This window comes from Mercenaria mercenaria, chromosome 4 (assembly GCF_021730395.1).
Source record: "Mercenaria mercenaria strain notata chromosome 4, MADL_Memer_1, whole genome shotgun sequence".
NCBI lineage: Eukaryota > Metazoa > Mollusca > Bivalvia > Venerida > Veneridae > Mercenaria > Mercenaria mercenaria.
In genome coordinates, this window is record NC_069364.1 from 35,037,999 (window position 1) to 35,058,284 (window position 20,286).

Consider the following 20,286-nt stretch of genomic DNA (forward strand, 5'->3'; position numbering starts at 1 on the left):
TCAAATTATTTCCTGGACACAAATCTTTGTTTGAAATAAATGTATTGCTACTATTTTTCTTCACCTGAATTTAAAGTAAACTTACGTTTGTATTTAAGTAGAATATTTAAAGGTTAGAAATAATTCTACATTAACATTTTAAAGAAAGGAAAATATTTACTTTGACTACAAGAGTCCCAAGGTTCTGTATTTTGTTCTTTTTTTTCTTTCTTTAATAACATAATTCCTTGCAGGAAAATTATCAATTAGAGAATGTTGGTGTTTGTTTTGTTCCGATGCGTCAGCAGTTCGTATTATTGAATGCCGTAACAGCGCCACCACTACTGTATAGCGCCATCACTAGAGTTATAGCTCCACCACTTTTAAAAATCCTGGTATATTTTTCTAACCCGAGATTCTATTATTCATGGTGTGTGCGTATATAGTTATTTATCATTTCTACACCATTTGCATGCGCAGGTATGTTCTTACAGTGTGTCTATTCTTCGGAATGGTGTTCGAAGACAAGCCGATATGAAAATGTGCCACTGTCAGATTCAGGAGAAAAGCTCCTGACACCACAATTTGCATATTTTTTTAATGAAATTACAGCCAACCTATAGTAAAAGTGTTGTTACACGGAACTACATTCTCCGATTTTCGAAAAAAGTTCTATCAATGAAAATATAAGATAAAATATAAATTTTACTTACGTGTTTACATGTTGAAACAAGCGATAGCTGCACCACGGAAATGTCGATAGCTCTTTTCCTTATCACCACAATTTGGTGGTGGCGCTAGCGTTTAGTAGCCGTGCAGTACAAGGATTTTGCCCGACTGATCAGCACCTGGACAGACCCAAAATGTAAATGTGCCATGTGTGAATAGCAAAACACCACTTCGCTTTGCATGTGCTTGCTTTTTCTTTCTTTAAAGATTTAGTTTACTGTGTATAATTTTTGTTGCACTGTTCCACGGCTACTAAACGCTAGCGCCACCACCAAATTGTGGTGATAAGGAAAAGAGCTATCGACATTTCCGTGGTGCAGCTATCGCTTGTTTCAACATGTAAACACGTAAGTAAAATTTATATTTTATCTTATATTTTCATTGATAGAACTTTTTTCGAAAATCGGAGAATGTAGTTCCGTGTAACAACACTTTTACTATAGGTTGGCTGTAATTTCATTAAAAAAATATGCAAATTGTGGTGTCAGGAGCTTTTCTCCTGAATCTGACAGTGGCACATTTTCATATCGGCTTGTCTTCGAACACCATTCCGAAGAATAGACACACTGTAAGAACATACCTGCGCATGCAAATGGTGTAGAAATGATAAATAGCTATATACTATATACAATTTGGTGGTGGCGCTAGCGTTTAGTAGCCGTGCAGTACAAGGATTTTGCCCGACTGATCAGCACCTGGACAGACCCAAAATGTAAATGTGCCATGTGTGAATAGCAAAACACCACTTCGCTTTGCATGTGCTTGCTTTTTCTTTCTTTAAAGATTTAGTTTACTGTGTATAATTTTTGTTGCACTGTTCCACGGCTACTAAACGCTAGCGCCACCACCAAATTGTGGTGATAAGGAAAAGAGCTATCGACATTTCCGTGGTGCAGCTATCGCTTGTTTCAACATGTAAACACGTAAGTAAAATTTATATTTTATCTTATATTTTCATTGATAGAACTTTTTTCGAAAATCGGAGAATGTAGTTCCGTGTAACAACACTTTTACTATAGGTTGGCTGTAATTTCATTAAAAAAATATGCAAATTGTGGTGTCAGGAGCTTTTCTCCTGAATCTGACAGTGGCACATTTTCATATCGGCTTGTCTTCGAACACCATTCCGAAGAATAGACACACTGTAAGAACATACCTGCGCATGCAAATGGTGTAGAAATGATAAATAACTATATACGCACACACCATGAATAATAGAATCTCGGGTTAGAAAAATATACCAGGATTTTTAAAAGTGGTGGAGCTATTACTCTAGTGATGGCGCTATACAGTAGTGGTGGCGCTGTTACGGCATTCAATAATACGAACTGCTGACGCATCGGAACAAAACAAACACCAACATTCTCTAATTGATAATTTTCCTGCAAGGAATTATGTTATTAAAGAAAGAAAAAAAAAGAACAAAATACAGAACCTTGGGACTCTTGTAGTCAAAGTAAATATTTTCCTTTCTTTAAAATGTTAATGTAGAATTATTTCTAACCTTTAAATATTCTACTTAAATACAAACGTAAGTTTACTTTAAATTCAGGTGAAGAAAAATAGTAGCAATACATTTATTTCAAACAAAGATTTGTGTCCAGGAAATAATTTGAAGATAGTGTACAATTTATTTGTTATATTAAGATTCTGAAAGTTACTTCCCTTTGTTTTTATAAGTCGTTTGCATGTCATTGTAAACAAAAGACCTTACTTTCACAATTCTTTCTGAAAAGCGAGTACAGTACATTTTCAATTCCAAACGATTAAATATGATTAATCAGTAAAGCTTAGATGTACAATCTCAATCCATATACATGTAGATTAGTTTGCGGTCATGTAGAGGTCACTGCATGTATTTTGTTGAGTAACGTAATTTGGGTGTAGTGTGAGATAGGTTGATTACATCGATTATTGTAGAAATTTCCGTGGCTTGCAGACAGACATTTTCATATATTAAAATTGAATATATCAGCCACTAATCATATACAACAGCGCCACCACTACTGTATAGCGCCACCACTTGAGAGATAGCGCCACCACTTTCAAAAATAAGTCGTGTTTTAACTTTTTACTATGTTTTTCATATTTCTTTGATGTATGGGAATACGTTTAATTCATTTCTACACCATTTGTATGCGCAGGTATGTTCTTACAGTGTGTCTAATCATCGAAATAGTGTTCGAATACTGACCGATATGAAAGTATGCCACTGTCAAATTCAGGAGAAAAGCTCCTGGCACCACAATTTGCATAATATTTTAATTAAATTACAGCCAACCTGTAGTAAAAGTGTTATTACACGGAACTACATTCTCCGATTTTCGAAACAAGTTCTATCAATGAAAATATAAGATAAAATATAAATTTTACTCACGTGTTTACAAGTAGAAACGGGCGATAGCTGCACCACGGAAATGTCGATAGCTCTTTTCCTTATCACCACAATTTGGTGGTGGCGCTAGCGTTTAGTAGCCGTGTAGTATATCTCTCACAGTGTGAAAATATAGATTTCATATTTTCACAGTGTGAGTGATGAGATATAAAACTATTTAACTGATAAATAGAGGCTATTTGCTTGTTTTGAGTGAATATGGAATATATCTCACTGAGAAGTGAGAAAATTTCAAATATTTTCACGAGCGCGTAGCGCGAGCGAAAATGTGAACATTTTCTCACTTCGAGGTGAGATATATTCCATATTCACGAAAAACAAACAAATTTTCTTTTTATTTTATGGTCAATTACGTTGAGATGTGCATTTTGCAACAATTCTTAATCTCAGCGCGGGAAACAGACGCGCGTAAACAGACATGACGTCAGACGCGTTGTGACGTTATAAAGACGCACACAACATAAAGTTCCATTTTATTTTATTTTTTGCTGCATAACGTTATGAAATTCTCATTAAGTAAAATGATTTGAATCGAGGAATATACTATAAAGAACAAAGCGCGTCATCCTGTTTTAAGCAAATAATTTAAAATTCATACAAAATGTATGAGGGGGCGGAGCTATATCTCTCACAGTGTGAAAATATAGATTTCATATTTTCACAGTGTGAGTGATGAGATATGAAAATATTTAACTGATAGAATACAGTATTTTATTAGTTAGCATAAAATAAATAGAGGATATTTGTTTGTTTTGAGGAAAGTCTCGTGAAAATATTTGAAATTTTCTCACTTCTCAGTGAGATATATTCCATATTCACTCAATACAAACAAATTTTCTTTTTATTTTATGCTCAATTACGTTGATATTTGCATTTTGCAACTGTTTTTAATTTCAGCGCGGGAAACAGACGCGCGTAAACAGACATGACGTGAGACGTGTTGTGACGTTAGAAAGACGCACACAACATAAAGTTCAATTTTATTTATATTTTTTATGCATAACGTTATGAAATTCTCATTAAGTAAATAATTTGAATCGAGAAATAAACTATACAGAACAAAGTGCGACTACAATTTTCATCCTGTTTTAAGAAAATGATTTAAAATTCATACACAATGTATGAGGGGGCGGAGCTACTAATATATCTCTCACAGTGTGAAACTATAGATTTCATATTTTCACAGTGTGAGTGATGAGATATAAAACTATTTAACTGATAAATAGAGGATATTTGTTTGTTTTGAGTGAATGTGGAATATATCTCACTGAGAAATTCTATGAAATTCTCTTTAAGTAAAATAATTTGAATCGAGAAATAGACTATAAAATGCTTTTGTAAAAATGCGCATGTCTCCCCCAATGCAAAGTCCTATAGGCAAGAAGTCAATAGGGGTCAGGAGCGAAAGTCAAAGAGACACTGATGTTTGGCTGCAATAGGGATTATCTACTTGGCATGTCCAGTCATCCCTCTAAATTTCAACACTCTTGGCCTAGTGGTTCTCAAGTCACTGTTCACGCTTCTGTGACCTTGACCTTTGATCAAGTGACCCCAAAATAAATAGGGGTCATCTACTCTGCATGTCCAATCATCCTATTAAGTTTCAACATTGTAGGTCAAGTGGTTCTCAAGTTATTTCCAAAAAATGATTTTACATGAACAGGCCACTGTGACCTTGACCTTTAATAGACTGACCCCAAAATCAACAGGGGTAATCTACTATGCATGTTCAATCATCCTATGAAGTTTCAACATTCTGGGTCAAGTGGTTCTCAATGTTCAGGCCCCTGTGACCTTGACCTTTAACGGAGTGACCCCAAAAACAATAGGGGTCATTTACTCTGCATGAACAATCATCCTATGAAGTTTCAACATTCTGGGTCGAGAGGTTTTCAAGTTATTGATTGGAAATGGTTTTCCATGTTCAGGCCCCTGTGGCTTTCTTTTTAAGTTTAAGAATTATTTCAGCTAAATCATCAAGTCGTTTTGTTGTAGCAACTTCAAAAGCAGATAAACTATCAACAACACCCTTTGTTCTAGCTAATTGTGTTTCTTGTTTTAGAAAAACATTTTTTACTTTTGTAATTTCTTGGGTATTAGTAGAAATTTCTTGAGTATTAGCAGTAATTGATTCTCCTTGTTTAGTTGATATTTCAACTACAGAGTCCAGATCATTTATTATTTTTTTAATTTTATTATTAAATTCGCTGATATCTTTTTCTAACATTTCTGTAAGTGTACTTAATTCCGCGTACTTTAAATTGTGGCGTGTGTCAACAGTACTAATCAAGTTCCGAAGTTGTTTCTTAAAATTTTCTAGCTGATCATTAATTGTGTTAATTGCTTTAGCATTAGCAGTACTTGATTCTCCTTGTTTAACTGATTTTTCAACTACAAAGTCCAGGCCCCGTGTTCACAAAACATTTTTCGGTCTCAGCTGAGTTTGAGTTTGAAATTTTAATATCAATTTTACTAAAACTTAAAGGTTAACTTCCATCTGAGACTGACCATCAGTACTGAATAGCCACTTAAAAATAGTTATTGACTTAAAATTTAGTTTAAAACATGCTATTTAGATATAAATGACAAATAAAATTTCATTATCAAACTCAGCTGAGACTGAAAATGTTTTGTGAACACAGGGCCAGTTCATTTTTATGTTTTTCAGCTTTAGCATTAAATTCATCAATATCTTCTTGTAATTTTTTGTAATATTACTTAAGTCTGCATACTTTAAATTATGACGGTTGTCAACAGTACTAATCCAAATTCGAATTTGTTTTTTAAAGTCATCTATTTTAGAATTGAGCTCTTTTTTAAGGTTATCTAATGCTGTGTCATGATCATCACCTCTTTGTGAAGCTGCCTTTTCCAGTTCAGATTTATATTCTGCAAGTTTATTTTAAAATGTATCAAGTAAATCTTGATTCCCTTTTACCATTTCAGTATTTAGTTTATTTACTTCTGTTTTGATTTCTAACTGATACATATTTTGTAACTTTTTCTCAGCTTCAATAATCGTGTCTTTTAGTTTTTCATGTTTAAACATACTGTCCTTTAGTTCTTTTATTTGACCATGAACTATAGCAATGTTTTGCTTAAATACTTCTATTATTTGCTCATCTGGTGTGTCAGATTTCTCTCTAAGTTCTTTCAATGTTTTATCTAAAGTGTCTATTTCTTTTTAAATTTTTTCTTGGAGTGAAATTATTACTTCGTTATTCTTTTTAAAATCTTTTATTAATTCTTCAGTATTCTTTACTTGTGCTTCTAGTGTCTGTTTTATACTTTTAATGTCTTCAAGATTATAGTCATCTATTACACTTTGAACTTTTTTATACATAAACCGTCTTGAAACTGCATCGTTGGGTTTATCTGGATCTCCTAGGTTGATTATTTCATTACCTCCCATATCTAATGCTCTGTTCATTGTGTTATCAAGTTCTTTATTTTTGTGAAGATACGATTCCGTTTCCTTTTTAAGTTTTTTGATTTTTTTTAGTAGCATAATCACTTAAATCAATATCAAATTTAACTTTACTTATACTGTCAGGTTCACTTATTTGTTCTATTTTATTAAAATCTCCCATTATATATTACCAGTAAAGTTTTTTCTAAAAAACTTCCTTGGTTTGTCAATATATAAGAAATCATATTTTTGATTTGTTGCATTAGCAAAAGATTTAGGGTTAATATTTTGTTCATTACAAATCATATCATTTTCTCGTTTACCTGGACTTTCAAATAAAATATAATGTGAACAGTTAATTCGGATATCTTTTGGTGTTTTATAGTAAGACTGACTTAAATAAATAACACAACAGTTTTTGTGACGTCCTTGAATAAAGTATTTTGTTATTTCATTTTGAACCTTTTTATCTTCACATACAAAATCATCAAATATTACTACTTTTTGTTTTTCTGATTCAAGATTCTCACAAGGTTCAATTTGGTTGGAATCGACCGAATATTCAAGTATTTCATTTGGATCTACTTTAAATTTTTTTGCAATTTGACTTAATTGGTTAATTAAATCTTGATATTTAGATTGTTCTAGGTTTTTAGCATATAGGTATAATTTATCATAATATATAAAAGGTTTTCGAAGTATATGCATTAATGTATTTGTTTTTCCAGATCCAGAAGATCCACATATTAACATTCTAAAACATGAATCTGGCATAAAAGGATAATGTTGTTTAAAGTTATTAGATTTATCATTTTTTGTATCATAATTTGGAATTTCCATTTATATATAATAATACATTATCTTACATTATATTACATCATCTTACGTTATTATATAAATGCAATCAAAACTTAATGAAATAAGAATAAGAAAAAACTTAGTCGGGCAAAAGATGAGAGCTCTTAGAGAAGAAATAATGAGAGAAAAAATTAAGAAAGCTACAAATCGGGATATGTACACTGAAATTTATAAGCCAATTACTGAAAGAATAGAAAGTCAAAAAGAAAAATTATCAAGTCAGTTAAAAGCATTACCTGGAATAAAACAACAATTAGCGTTACTAGGTGATGAAATGTAAGACATACAAACATATCAGGGTTTACCACAGATATTCCAAGAACCGCAACCAATTACAGGGTCTCCTGGAGAAGTTGAAAAATCTAAAAGACAACAAGAATATATACCAGTAGATTGGGGAGATGAACCTGTTAGATGGATACCAGGAGATAAATTAAAAGAATTAGAAGATTATGGAAGAGAAAAGATGGTAATAACTGAAACAACTGATGATACAACTGAAGAATCAGAAGAATTGGGAGCAAGACCAAAAGAATTTACAGTTGATTTTAATAAAGAAATTGATTTAACACTTTTAGGTGAAAAATATAATACACCACAAGAAGTGTTTGAATTTTTTCACAGCAAATCTAAAGATCCAGATGAAAAAATGACTAGAGAAGAAGTAGAAAATATCATAGAAAAGGCATCAAAGGATATAAAAAAATTGGGTAATGATTCTGGTTCAATAACTAGAAAGAAAAAACAAATTTCGATCTGAAGCAAAAGGAAATAATAATAGCCAAGTCGGATAATTTAAGAAAATATAGAAGAGTAATCAATGATATTTTAGAACAAGGAACAAAGTATATGGGAAAAGGAATAAAATATCATAATCCATATAAAGTTTCACCAAAAGGACAATATGGTAATTTAATTATTAACTTAAAGACAAAGAAAATCTCCTATATAAGTGACCCCTCCCAAATACCAGACTGTTTAATCCCCAATATACAAGATCCTGTCTGGTCCAGTCTGATAAGGGTCCATAAACCCCTGTAGACTTGACATGTAGCCTAATTATTGTCAGAGAATCATAAATTTTATTGCCTACAGGTAAATTGGTTATTTCCTGTGTTTTGCATTTTATTAATTGAAATGCTGTTGTTGTTTTTTTAGTCTTTTTTCAGCATGTACACAAAATTATTTTAATTGATAAGATACTAATTTTGATTGCTCAGTCATGTTGAGTAATGTCCTGGCCAATTAAATTATAACTCTTATAGCAAAGCATTTCTCACTATAAAATAATTATTCAAAACTTAATAAGAGAAATTACAAGTTTGTTTATTCAATGATTATGATCTTTTTATCAAAAGTAACAAAATAAAAAGGAAAAAAAAAAACATAATTGCTGGATTTTATTTGAAATTAAAGAAGCGTTCAGTTGCATTTTTAATAGATAAAGAAGGTATATAGACAGAAGGATGTTATATATTAAAAATGCTTAATTCCTCTTGTGTTGTCTAAATAATGTAATGTTAACTTTCTTTTATGTATAATAAAATCCAGCAATAAAGATATATCATTGTTCAAAATACACAATAATTTATTACTTCTAAAAGCTATGTGCCTGAATGCATTTTTTATATTTTTGATAATAAAAAACAGCAATAATGAGATGTAATTGTTAAAAAACTTACTTTATTAAAAATATGATAAAACACTGTTGTATCTTATCACTTTGTTTATTTAGCCCTAATTCAATCAAGCTTTCTAAGCTCGTTATAAAGGTGAGAACTGATTTGCTATAAAGGTGAGAAATATCACCTGCAATTTATTTACTGCACAGTAGCTATACAGTAGCTTATTATGATAAACAGAAGCAAGTCTACCAATGGTCCTGACTTGTGTATTGGCCCTTATCGCCAATACGCAGACCTTATCATCTCCATAGGCCACATACCAGGCATACCAGAATCAGTGTCTTTAAATAAACTTTATGGTCAAAACAAATTGGTTGCTAAGGATAGAATAACTGGAAAAGAAGTAATTAACACTAAAGTAGATGATGATTTAATTGATTTGATTAATAAAAGATATAACAATAATAAAAAACATTCAATTCATTCTAGAAAAATATTTAAAGAATTAACAGAAAAATCAGGATTGCCTATCAATAAAAGATCTATGAAATTTAAAAAAGTAATTAGAGGACAAGGTTATGACGTTTGTCCGTGTAATCCGGAAGAATTGGTTAATGACTTGGAGTTAATTTGTGGTTCAGTTAATGCTGGAAATAATAATGAAGAACTAAAAAATGGAGGTATTAGCATAATTGATAAACTATTAAAAATGAATTCACTATTACCAAAAGAACATGAAATGTTATATAAAAATTATTTTTCTTGAATTTAAATTTTAATTATATATAAATGGAACAAAAAATAGTATTAAGTTCTGAAACAGTTAAAGATAATAACAAAATACTTGGAGTGATTTTACAATCAGATTGAGTCGTTCTTTAATTTTAGATAAAAATAAAACTTATGTTGTTGGTTTGGATAGTATTAACACTATGACCTATTCTTGGCATAATATTAGTGATGAATATGACAATAAAATAATTCGTTATAATAATGGTAAGGATGGGAAAAATATTATATTTACAAATGGTTCTTACAGTTACACAGATATTAATAATTATATTAGGGAAACATTAATAAGTAATGGTGATTATGAATTTGATAAATCAGACATTGCTCCAATAAGTTTGGAATTTGATTTAAGTAGTTTTAAGATTTTGATTTCAATTAAAGATAATTTTATGTTGGATTTAGAAAAATCAAATTTTCATACACTGCTTGGATTTGAGAAAAAATTTGTAAACAAAACTGAATGGGGAACTACAACACCAAATATAACTAACTCTGTGGATACAATTTACATTCAGTGTGATTTTATTGATAATTCACTTGTTGATGGTAATTTCAGTGATATTATCTATGCTTTAAGTACTGCAGATTTAACAAGAGCTTATCCATTTACAAAAGAACCACAAAGAGTTGGATATTCTGAAATTAATAAATATATTATAAATTCAATTAGAATATATATTACGGATGTATTTGGTAGAATAATTAATTTTAATGAGGTTGAAACAAGTTTTACACTAATTTTAAAAGAAATTAATTAAATAATTAAATAATTAATAAATTTTAGTTTTATATAATGTACAAAAAAGTTTATGACAAAAATAAAGGAATATTTATTTATGTTGATGCTCACACAGGAAAAGAAATTATACGCGGAACAGGTATCTTTGACACTTTAACGAAATTGCTTTCAAGTTCAGCCGCAACTTCAATTAGCACAGCTGGAAAAAAAGCTTTGGAAACAGCAGGAAAAGCTGCGCTAGAAAGTGGAACAAAAAAGGTTGGAACAGAAGTTGGAAATTTAGCTGCTAATAAAATTGTTGAAAAATTTAAAAAGAAACCTGCTCCAGCAGTTGGTAATTTAATTGCTAAGGAATTACAAGAAAAGAATAACAGTAATAATAATAATAAAAATAATAATGATAAAGAGGAGGATATTAATATGAGAATAAATAGAATATTGTCAGGATCTGGAACTTCAACTCAGCATAAACGTATTAACAGATTAATTTATAAAAAATAAAATAATATATAATATATACATGTTTAGAACAAAACAAAATTGTGAAAGATATGAATTAACTCCTATTCAATTAGATACAGCTTTAATATCTGTCTTGGGAAATAATGTTAAGCAACAAAAAAAACAGATATCACTTTACAATTATTGATAGAAGCTCATATTTTGATTGGTTTAATGCTTATTTTGAAGTAAGTTTTAAAGTAAATAAGCTTGCTAATGGTAATAATTATGGTGCTGATGGAAATGATAATCAAATTGCTCTAATTAATAATGCTGCTTCATTAATTGATCAGTTAGTGGTTAAACAAAATGGAAAAAATGTGTATGATTGTAATAATTTATACAAAGTAACAAATGTAAAGAGTTTGGTTGAATTGTCTGAAGATTATGCAAAAACAACTGGAACAAACGAATATATTTATTTAGATACTACTGATGTTGCTGAGAGCAGGAATGGTCAAGCTGGATATAATAGTGGTTTTGTTTCTAGGAAGTTATCAATCCAGGGTGGTAAGGAGATAAATGCTAAAATTCCATTAAATAATTATTCATTTTTTCAGGGTTTAGAAACTAATATTATACCTCCAAGTCAAATTCAAATAACACTGCAGCTGACAGATGATGATGAATCAATTTTTAGAGCTAATGCTGCTGATGCTGGTAGAGTTATTGTAACAAAATTAATTCTATGGGTTCCACGTTTGGTTTTTAATGAATTTGGGCTTAATTTAATTTCTGAAAGATTTACAAAAGCAAGATGGTCATACCTACGGGAAATGGTGACGCAATCAACTGATACACAACAAACTAATATAACCTTTAGAATAACGGCTGGTGTAACAAAACCACAACATGTATTTGTTTATTTACAACGACCTGATAAAAGTAATTCACAAGAACATAATCCAAATTTATTAGATACATTTAGAGTTAATGCAGCAAATGAAAATTGCACTTTGAGCTCTTGTCGTCTTGAAGTTGGTAATGGTGTTTTTTATCCAGAAACAGAATACACAAGTATATCAAGAATATCAAAATAATAAGACTACTGGATGTCTTTTAAATCGATCAAATTTTTATAATTATTTTGGATTTGTTCATTTTAACTTAGAATATAAAAAGGAAGTAACTACAGAAGATCCTAAGCATATTACATTAACAGCTAAATTAAATATTCCACCGGCAGCTAATATTCGTGTTTACGCAATTGTATTGTATGAAGAAACAGTCGAAACTAGAGCTATCACTAAAGGTGATGAATGTACCCCCCGCATGCACTGACACAGTACATTGCAACTTGACGCACACAAGATTGCATAATTATGTGGACTGTATGTATATAGACTGTATGTATACAGTATAGTAACAAAAAACAAAGTCCCGTAACTTTAATGCAGAATATTTATCTAAAAGAATGTAACATGCACCATGCACAACTAGGGTTGGTACTGATCACTTGTGTGAAGTTTCATTAAATTGTGTGCAACGGTTTGGTAGATTAGGCACGCACAAGATTGCATATGCAGACTGTATGTACATAGTATGTTAACAAGAAACAAAGTCCCATAACTCTGCAATTTTTGTTGCTGAAACAACCTAACATGCCCCATGCACAACTACTGTTGTTACTGATCACTTGTGTGAAGTTTCATTAAATTGTGTCAAGGGGATGAGGAGAGATGGTGCGCACAAGATTGTGTCTAAGTATATAGTATAGTAACAAAAAAACAAAGTCCCATAACTCTGCAAATTTTTTTTCTAAAAGAACCTAACATGCCCCATGCACAACTACTGTTGGTACTGATCACTTGTGTGAAGTTTCATTAAATTGTGTCAAGGGGATGAGGAGAGATGATGCGCACAAGATTGTGTCTATGTGTATAGTATAGTAACAAAAAAAACAAAGTCCCATAACTCTGCAAATTTTTTTTCTAAAAGAACCTAACATGCCCCATGCACAACTACTGTTGGTACTGATGACTTGTGTGAAGTTTCATTAAATTCTGTCAAGGGGATAAGGAGAGATGGTGCGCACAAGATTGCGTCTACGGACAGACGGACAGACGGCCAGACGGACAGACAGACAGACAACCTGAAACCAGTATACCCCCCCTTACAACTTTGTTGTCGGGGGGTACAATAAATACTATTGGAAATGAACTTGTTATTGTTTAGAAATAAATTAAATATAAATTATATATAATGACATCAAATTATATTGAATATAAAGTTAACCTAACAGATGGACAAAAGAAAAATTTAGCACAAGCTTATAATAATAAAATTCCACATACTTTTAGATTAAAACATGAACAATTACATGGAAACTTCCCTTTACTATTAACAAAAACACAAATTAATCAAATTAAAAAAGCTGTTGCAAATAATAAGGGATTAGAAATTAAAATTTCAAAAAAAAACAAATGTCCAGTCAAGGTCAAAATGGTGGATTTTTAGGAGCTTTGGCTAGTTTGTTAGGAAAAACAATTCTTCCAATGGCAGCGAAAATAGTTCCAAAAATATTAGCCCCTCTAGGCATCGGCGCTTTGTCTGGGCTGGCCAGTACTGGTGTTAGTAAAATACTTGGAAATGGTATGATTTCAGTAGCTAATGATAAGAGAAATATGATATCGCCATATCTCACACCTAATCAAAGAAAGCAACTAGTAGGATCTGGAGTGATTAAATTAACACAAAAACAGAAACAAAATGGCGGGTTCCTGGGTATGCTGGCTGCTAGTCTAGGTATACCTTTGATTACATCTTTGTTAAGTGGTAAGGGACATGGCCAGGGTATACAGATTGATTCTCAGAGAAGACCTTACAGACGAATTCCTATAGTAAAAAAAAAATAAAATTTATAAACAAACCAATTTCTAACTTTGAAATTGAACAATGGATTAAACAATTAAAAATTAAAAACTTTAGGGGTGTATTTAGTAGAAATAATTTACTAAAATTAAAAGTAAAGGACGAGTGTGGAATAATCAATTTAGATGACTCTGTTGGGTCTGGAACACATTGGGTTTGTTACTTAAATAATATGTACTTTGATTCATTTGGACTTCCTCCACCAAAAAAAAGTAATTAAATATATACCTGGGGTCAAGTATAACAACATACAATATCAAGACAAAACAAGTACACTCTGTGGATACTATTGTTTATTTTTCATTAAAATGTTACAAGATGGTGTAAACATTTATGATTTTTTGTATAAAACACTGAGAGTAAACAATCAAAGAGTAAATGAACAAACTATTATAAATTATTTTCATAAAATGAGTTAAAATGTATTAAAATGTACCAAGAACGTAATATTCTTTACTACTAACAAAAATATACCATAAACGTTATATTCCATACTACTCTCAAAAGCGTATACGGAAGTGACGTGCGTTTACACTGTAAACGTTACTATGATTAGAAGTATAGATATATAAAAATAAACTTGAACGGAAGTGACGTGCGTTTACAGTGTAAACGTTACTATAAATAAAAGTATAGATATATAGAAATTCCACTAATGGTAAAAATAAAATTGAACATGGTATACGGAAGTGACGTGCGTTTACAGTGTAAACGTTACTATAAATAAAAGTATAGATATATAGAAATTCCACTAATGGTAAAAATAAAATTGAACATGGTATACGGAAGTGACGTGCGTTTACAGTGTAAACGTTACTATAAATAAATGTGAACATTGTACATGGAAATTCAACTAATGTTAAAAATACTTGAACGGAAGTGACGTGCGTTTACAGTGTAAACGTTACTATAAATAAATGTGAACATTATACTTGGAATCCTTATATAGATTCCTACTGTTAAAAGCTGATTTTGTTACCAATTCAACTCTATACATATTTCTTCGATTAATTTCCTATTTTTGATTAAAGTTCCAGTGTTTAAAGCACACTTCAATAAATTCTTATGTTTCTCAATTAATTCATAAACTAAAGCCGGGTTTCGACAGTAGGAATCTGTGTAATGTACACCTCTGAGATGAAAATAAAGTCCCAGATCACAATCCTTTGGGCAAACTGATTTTAAATTTTTAATAATAAATCCAATCTGATGTGTACAATAAACAATATTCCGTTTGTTTCTGTATATCTGCTTGTCTAAATTTCTAATGCTTTCAATACATTTGTCCTCGCTTGAAATATCCACATTAAAATTTTCTAAAACCTCCTCTTGTCCGAATGATTTCGTAATTTCTTCTTTAAGCTTTTCTTTTAATGTACTCCTTGTTTGTTGCTTTGTTGGCTTACATGTATCAACCAATTTCTTGTAATGCTTTGAACTGAATGTTGTAGCCCATTCTTGACATATAAATCGTCTTTGTAATTATCTTTTAAATGGGTTGTTAATTCCGTTAAATCTTTTAACAGGTCTGCTGTTGTATTTTTATCCCTAAAAAGAAACACAATCTAAAGAATTACATAAGTATAAGCAGGTAAAAATAAATTTATCTCTAAGAAACACAAAATAATATTTCTAAAGTTAGTGAATGAGATCCGTCAAAGATCTGCTAAAGCTTGAACATAGTGGCGTAAATGTGTTTTGAAAAGTAACTTACATTGTAATCGTTTTCCTTGTTTCTGTTCTATCGTTGTATGTATTATAAGTCAGCAAAGAATGTTCTGGTGTTAATCGATTAGGTTTGTGTTGCAAAATACGACCATTTTTCAGAAAATATCACGTAAATCCCATATAACATTTTCAGATAATACGTCAGTTATTTATAACCAGATTTTCCGAAAATACGATAAAACGAAAGTAAAGGAAATATGTCAGTTATTTATAACCAGGTTTTCCGAAAATACAAGAAAACGAAAGTAAAGTAAATATGTCAGTTATTTATAACCGGGTTTTCCGAAAATACGGGAAAACGAAAGTAAAGTTAAAACCTGTGGATTTTAAATTGTCCGGCATTAGTTGGTTCGGACCAAAGACTAAAGGTTAAATGGGGTCAGATTGGCTTAGAAACGCTATTTTATTCACTACTCCCACCTCTTTAAGCAAATTAGAGACAAAGCACTTTTTATAGTTTTACTTTCAGCATTCGTCAGAATGTTTCTAAAACTAATTTGTTTAGTATAGAAATAGCAAAAAATATATATATATGTATACAAGAAATAAATAAACCGCCGTTAAATCAAATAATATATAATATTTTAGTTTTTATTATAAATATAAACATTATTTAGGTAGAAATATCGTAGAATGTTATCATTTGTTTCTTCTCACGTTACCGTGGCAATTCCACGCAGCGATTACACCTATAGCAACTGATCTGGAAGAATTGATTTTTAAAACTTATGCTTCACTTTTACATTATACATATTATGTGCTCATTATTTATTGTAGGTGCCTACTATATGCAAAATTTCGCATGATTTATCAGATTTTTCTCTGCATATTACACAGTATGTGTATTATGTCATTGAGTTTTACATTACCAAAGACGAAAACAAATCCATTCATACGGACATTTCATTCATAGAGGGCGAATTAATTTACCTTTAATTATGTAACATTTTCTAAATTTATCTAAAATGATAACAGAGAGATGCATGACAAAATCATTTACAGAATCAAACAAAATGGTTGAAATTTTTTTTATTGAACAGATGAGTTTAACAATCTTTAAACAAATCCGTGGTAAAACTGATATACATGACGGAACTATTTAAATTGCGCACGAAATGATAAATATGCTGTCAGTCTCAGCACTTGGTTGGTCTTTGTGACTTTCGATTTGCGGTAATAATAGTCTGGCGAATAAATTCGCCAGCCTAAAAATTACAACAGAGTAAACGTTATAAATATCAATGTAAAAACATCACGTATCTTCAGGGCTAAAGAAATTACTGTTTTGTACTTTGAAAAGAAAATGATAATGTACATTTTGTAAGATTTGTTCTATAAAACTCAATGATTATGTCAACAGTACACAGTACAGTAAAATGTGATACAGGTCAATACACAGTACATATATTTGCAATACACAGTACACCATCGACCCTCATTTATGACCAATTTCTCCTTCATTTCAACATTTTCAAAGCTGTAATTTTGCATATGTTTTCTTTGTATGTAACTAAATAAATCGTACGATTCAGAATTTTTATCACAAGAAAACAAGTACGATATAGGGAGAAATGTGTCCCCGGCTTGCATTTATCAAATGATAAAGTTGCCATTTTATCACAAATTATTGAGTTTCTTCACAAGATTGACTTAGACCAAAGAAGTATAAAATACTTTATTTTTATAGCTCTTTGCTTATTGACAGTAGCTGGTTTCTAAAAATAAAATCCCTTTTTTCTATAATAGTAAAATAGAGTAGTAAATTAGATTTTTATTTACCTTGTTGACAAAAGTCAATCACTTTTTCGGAAAAGACCTTATCAGAAAATAGCAATATCCGGTGTACGCATCCTTACATATGATTTTGTGAAATTTATCGTAAATGTTTGTATACATGTGTATTGTTGTTGTTGTTAACTGAAGGCCATACTGAAAATAAGTTTACGTTTCATTTTCATGTTATGTACACTTTGTATGTTACCTTCATTAAATAAAGATTTTATTATTATTATTTATTACCGTGGGTATAGGGTGACCACACTTCAGGGCCGTATTCCAGCTGCGGAGACTCTAACGAGTTACTGGTAAGTCTTACCATGGACTTAATGAGATTTGACCTCGATGTTTCTGCGCAGAAACCCTAACGTTTGATTTGCTTTTTACCTATATTCATAGGCGTAGCCAGAGCTTCAAAAATGATACCCACAATGAAGCACGAAGAGCTGAATGTGTGTGTGTTGGGGGTGTGGGGTGGGGGGGGGGGGTCCCTTCCAACTTGTAGGTGTTGGGGCTCCCCCGGAAATTTGGGAGACTTAGATAAAAAAAATGGGCATTCTGACGCATTTTGTGGCATATAATTCAAGGGGACTTCTGACACTTAAAATAGGTGCTATGCCCATGCTATTGATGTGGGCGTCCCGTGAAAGATTACTTTTTGATAAAGCCTATCCACGCAAAGGTATTTGGCCGAGGTGACTGATTCGAATTGGACTCGATGGAGGTAGTACTGGGTGGGAATGGGATGTTTCCTTCTTGTGACATGGATAGTTCGACATTTGGAGAGACTGAATTCCATATCCCACTCCAGCTCCCACTCTAAACATTTTGAGTTAACTGATTGGAGGGTAACTGATTCATTTGGCAGATGACAGTGTGAGGTAGAGTGCTGTATCATCTGCAAAGAGGCGGACTTTGTGGGAGGTCATTTATATAAGCTAAAAAGAGCAGGGGACCCAGGACGGACTGGGACGCCACATGGGACTGGGATGGCATCGGATCTGCTTGTAAAGTTTGAAATCAAGCTGCAGCTATATAGATTCTATAATACTTTTTGACATAAGAGTCACAAGAAAGACAATGTTGACGTACGGTCGGACGGACGAATGAATGGTGTGCCATTCCATTAAACATTTGTTTTATTTGTAATTCATGCGTATTAATAAAAATGACAAAAGTAAGATAAAAATCTTTCGTCGTGGACAGGATTCGAACCTGTGCGGGCATAGCCCATTTGATTTCGAGTCAAACGCCTTAACCACTCGGCCACCACGACTGTTGTCAAAGTTATGAAGTAAATGTAATTATATATTATTATACCACGAAGTAAGGATACGTTTATTCGAATATTCTTTGTTATTATCGTCACACACTCATAACAACATGGCTGATTGGGACGAAGTTAAAAAGTTAGCAGCAGATTTTCAGCGTGTACAACTCAGCAGTACAAAACAAAAGTAACTATATATAATATTTGTGTTAAAAAAGGTTCATATTTTAAGGCTGCACTTTTATTACTTTAATCAGTAAACGTTAAGTCAATAAATTTGGCTGCCACGTTCACAGGTGCTCTTCCAGTCTTGTAGTCGAACTAATCCGACGTATACAGTTTGTTATATATTGTGACGGTCAACTGTAACGTCGGACCAAAATGTGCCAAAAACCGAGTGGAAATTGAGTTTTATGAAGTTTGCATTTAACACCAAATTTTGACATTTTTCTGCACTCTACCTGTAATACATAATAAATACAGACGAATACCTGATACTGGTCCAGTGCCTAAAACCACAGACATTTGACAGGGCTCACGCTGTCAGTCGCCATTATCGCCATTTGCGATTATTTTTTTTAAATGGCGAATATTTTTTCATTTTGGTGACAGGAACTGGCGATTATTTTATTTAATAGCTACATAAATAATTATGCCAAGTGAGACAGTAACCCGCGGTCTGCTAGTGTAGAAAATCAAGGCATACACTTATTTGTGGAATGGAATGAGATATAATATCATTCCATTCCAGTATCTCATTCCATTCCATTCCAAACTTCCATTCATTTTGGAATGGAATGGAAACAAAGAAGAGGACACCAGGTCAGAAAACAGAGGGAGTTCTTTTTACCCTAGAGACCACAATTTAACCAAATCTGATGCCAATCTGATTGGGTCAAAAAAATTGCCTCATGTTCAGATATTTGGGAAACCATGTCTGTGCAACTTGATCATGTGGGACCAAAAACGAAGTTAGCAGATCAAATAGCAGAAAATATATCTGTCAATCTTGAAACCACATAAATATCAAATCGTTAACTAATTTGGTATATATATATATAGTTGTCTTGTAAATAATAAGCATTGAGCCAGCCTTATGGCGAGGTAAAGTGTTTGCCTTGTGTATGTGGATTCAAATTCCTGTCCTGGCGTTATACGTTTCTTTGTGGATTTTTCACATCTGCTACATTGGTGCCATGGCGTATGTAAAAAAACAACATGAGTTCTTTCTAGCAAAGCAAAGGCTCTGCTATATAAAAGCTGCTGGAGATTTCTTGCCAGTGCTCAGTAAAAAAGGAAAGGCTCCTGGGCCACAAAATGTCAATCATTGCATATTCAAAGAAACAAACAAATTTCGCCTGCAAAATTTTGCTCCAATGAGATATTTTCCTGTACCTTTAATTAACATTTTTGAAATAGATTAGAACTTAGGCATAAAAATTGTTTGTTTCCGGTATCCCGACCTACCATAAATTTTTGGCCGGACTTTAAATGTTTTTATGGCCATGGAGAATATCTTTTATGTTAGACAACTTACTGATGCTCTAAAGGCATTACCCCTTATTTGTATTCATGTTTTGACACAAAAATAATTTCTGAAAAGTATCCCTTAAT

The 20,286-nt window shown here is 31.7% G+C and overlaps 1 protein-coding gene and 1 non-coding gene across 4 annotated transcripts in view; one reads left to right on the top strand and one right to left on the bottom strand.

The window, feature by feature from the left end:
• Nucleotides 1-18,596: 18,596 nt before the first annotated feature.
• On the bottom strand, nucleotides 18,597-18,678 carry Trnas-cga (transfer RNA serine (anticodon CGA)). Its single transcript has one exon. It is a non-coding gene; the product is annotated as a tRNA-Ser (tRNA).
• An 89-nt stretch (nucleotides 18,679-18,767) lies between these two features.
• Nucleotides 18,768-20,286, top strand: part of LOC123552806 (E3 UFM1-protein ligase 1-like) — a 385,734-nt gene continuing 384,215 nt past the window's right edge. For all 3 annotated transcript variants that reach the window (XM_053540920.1, XM_053540921.1, XM_053540922.1), the window contains exon 1: nucleotides 18,768-18,859. In XM_053540920.1, the coding sequence (XP_053396895.1) occupies nucleotides 18,786-18,859 (74 nt within the window). In that variant the 5' untranslated portion in view covers nucleotides 18,768-18,785. The remainder of the gene's footprint in view (nucleotides 18,860-20,286) is intronic.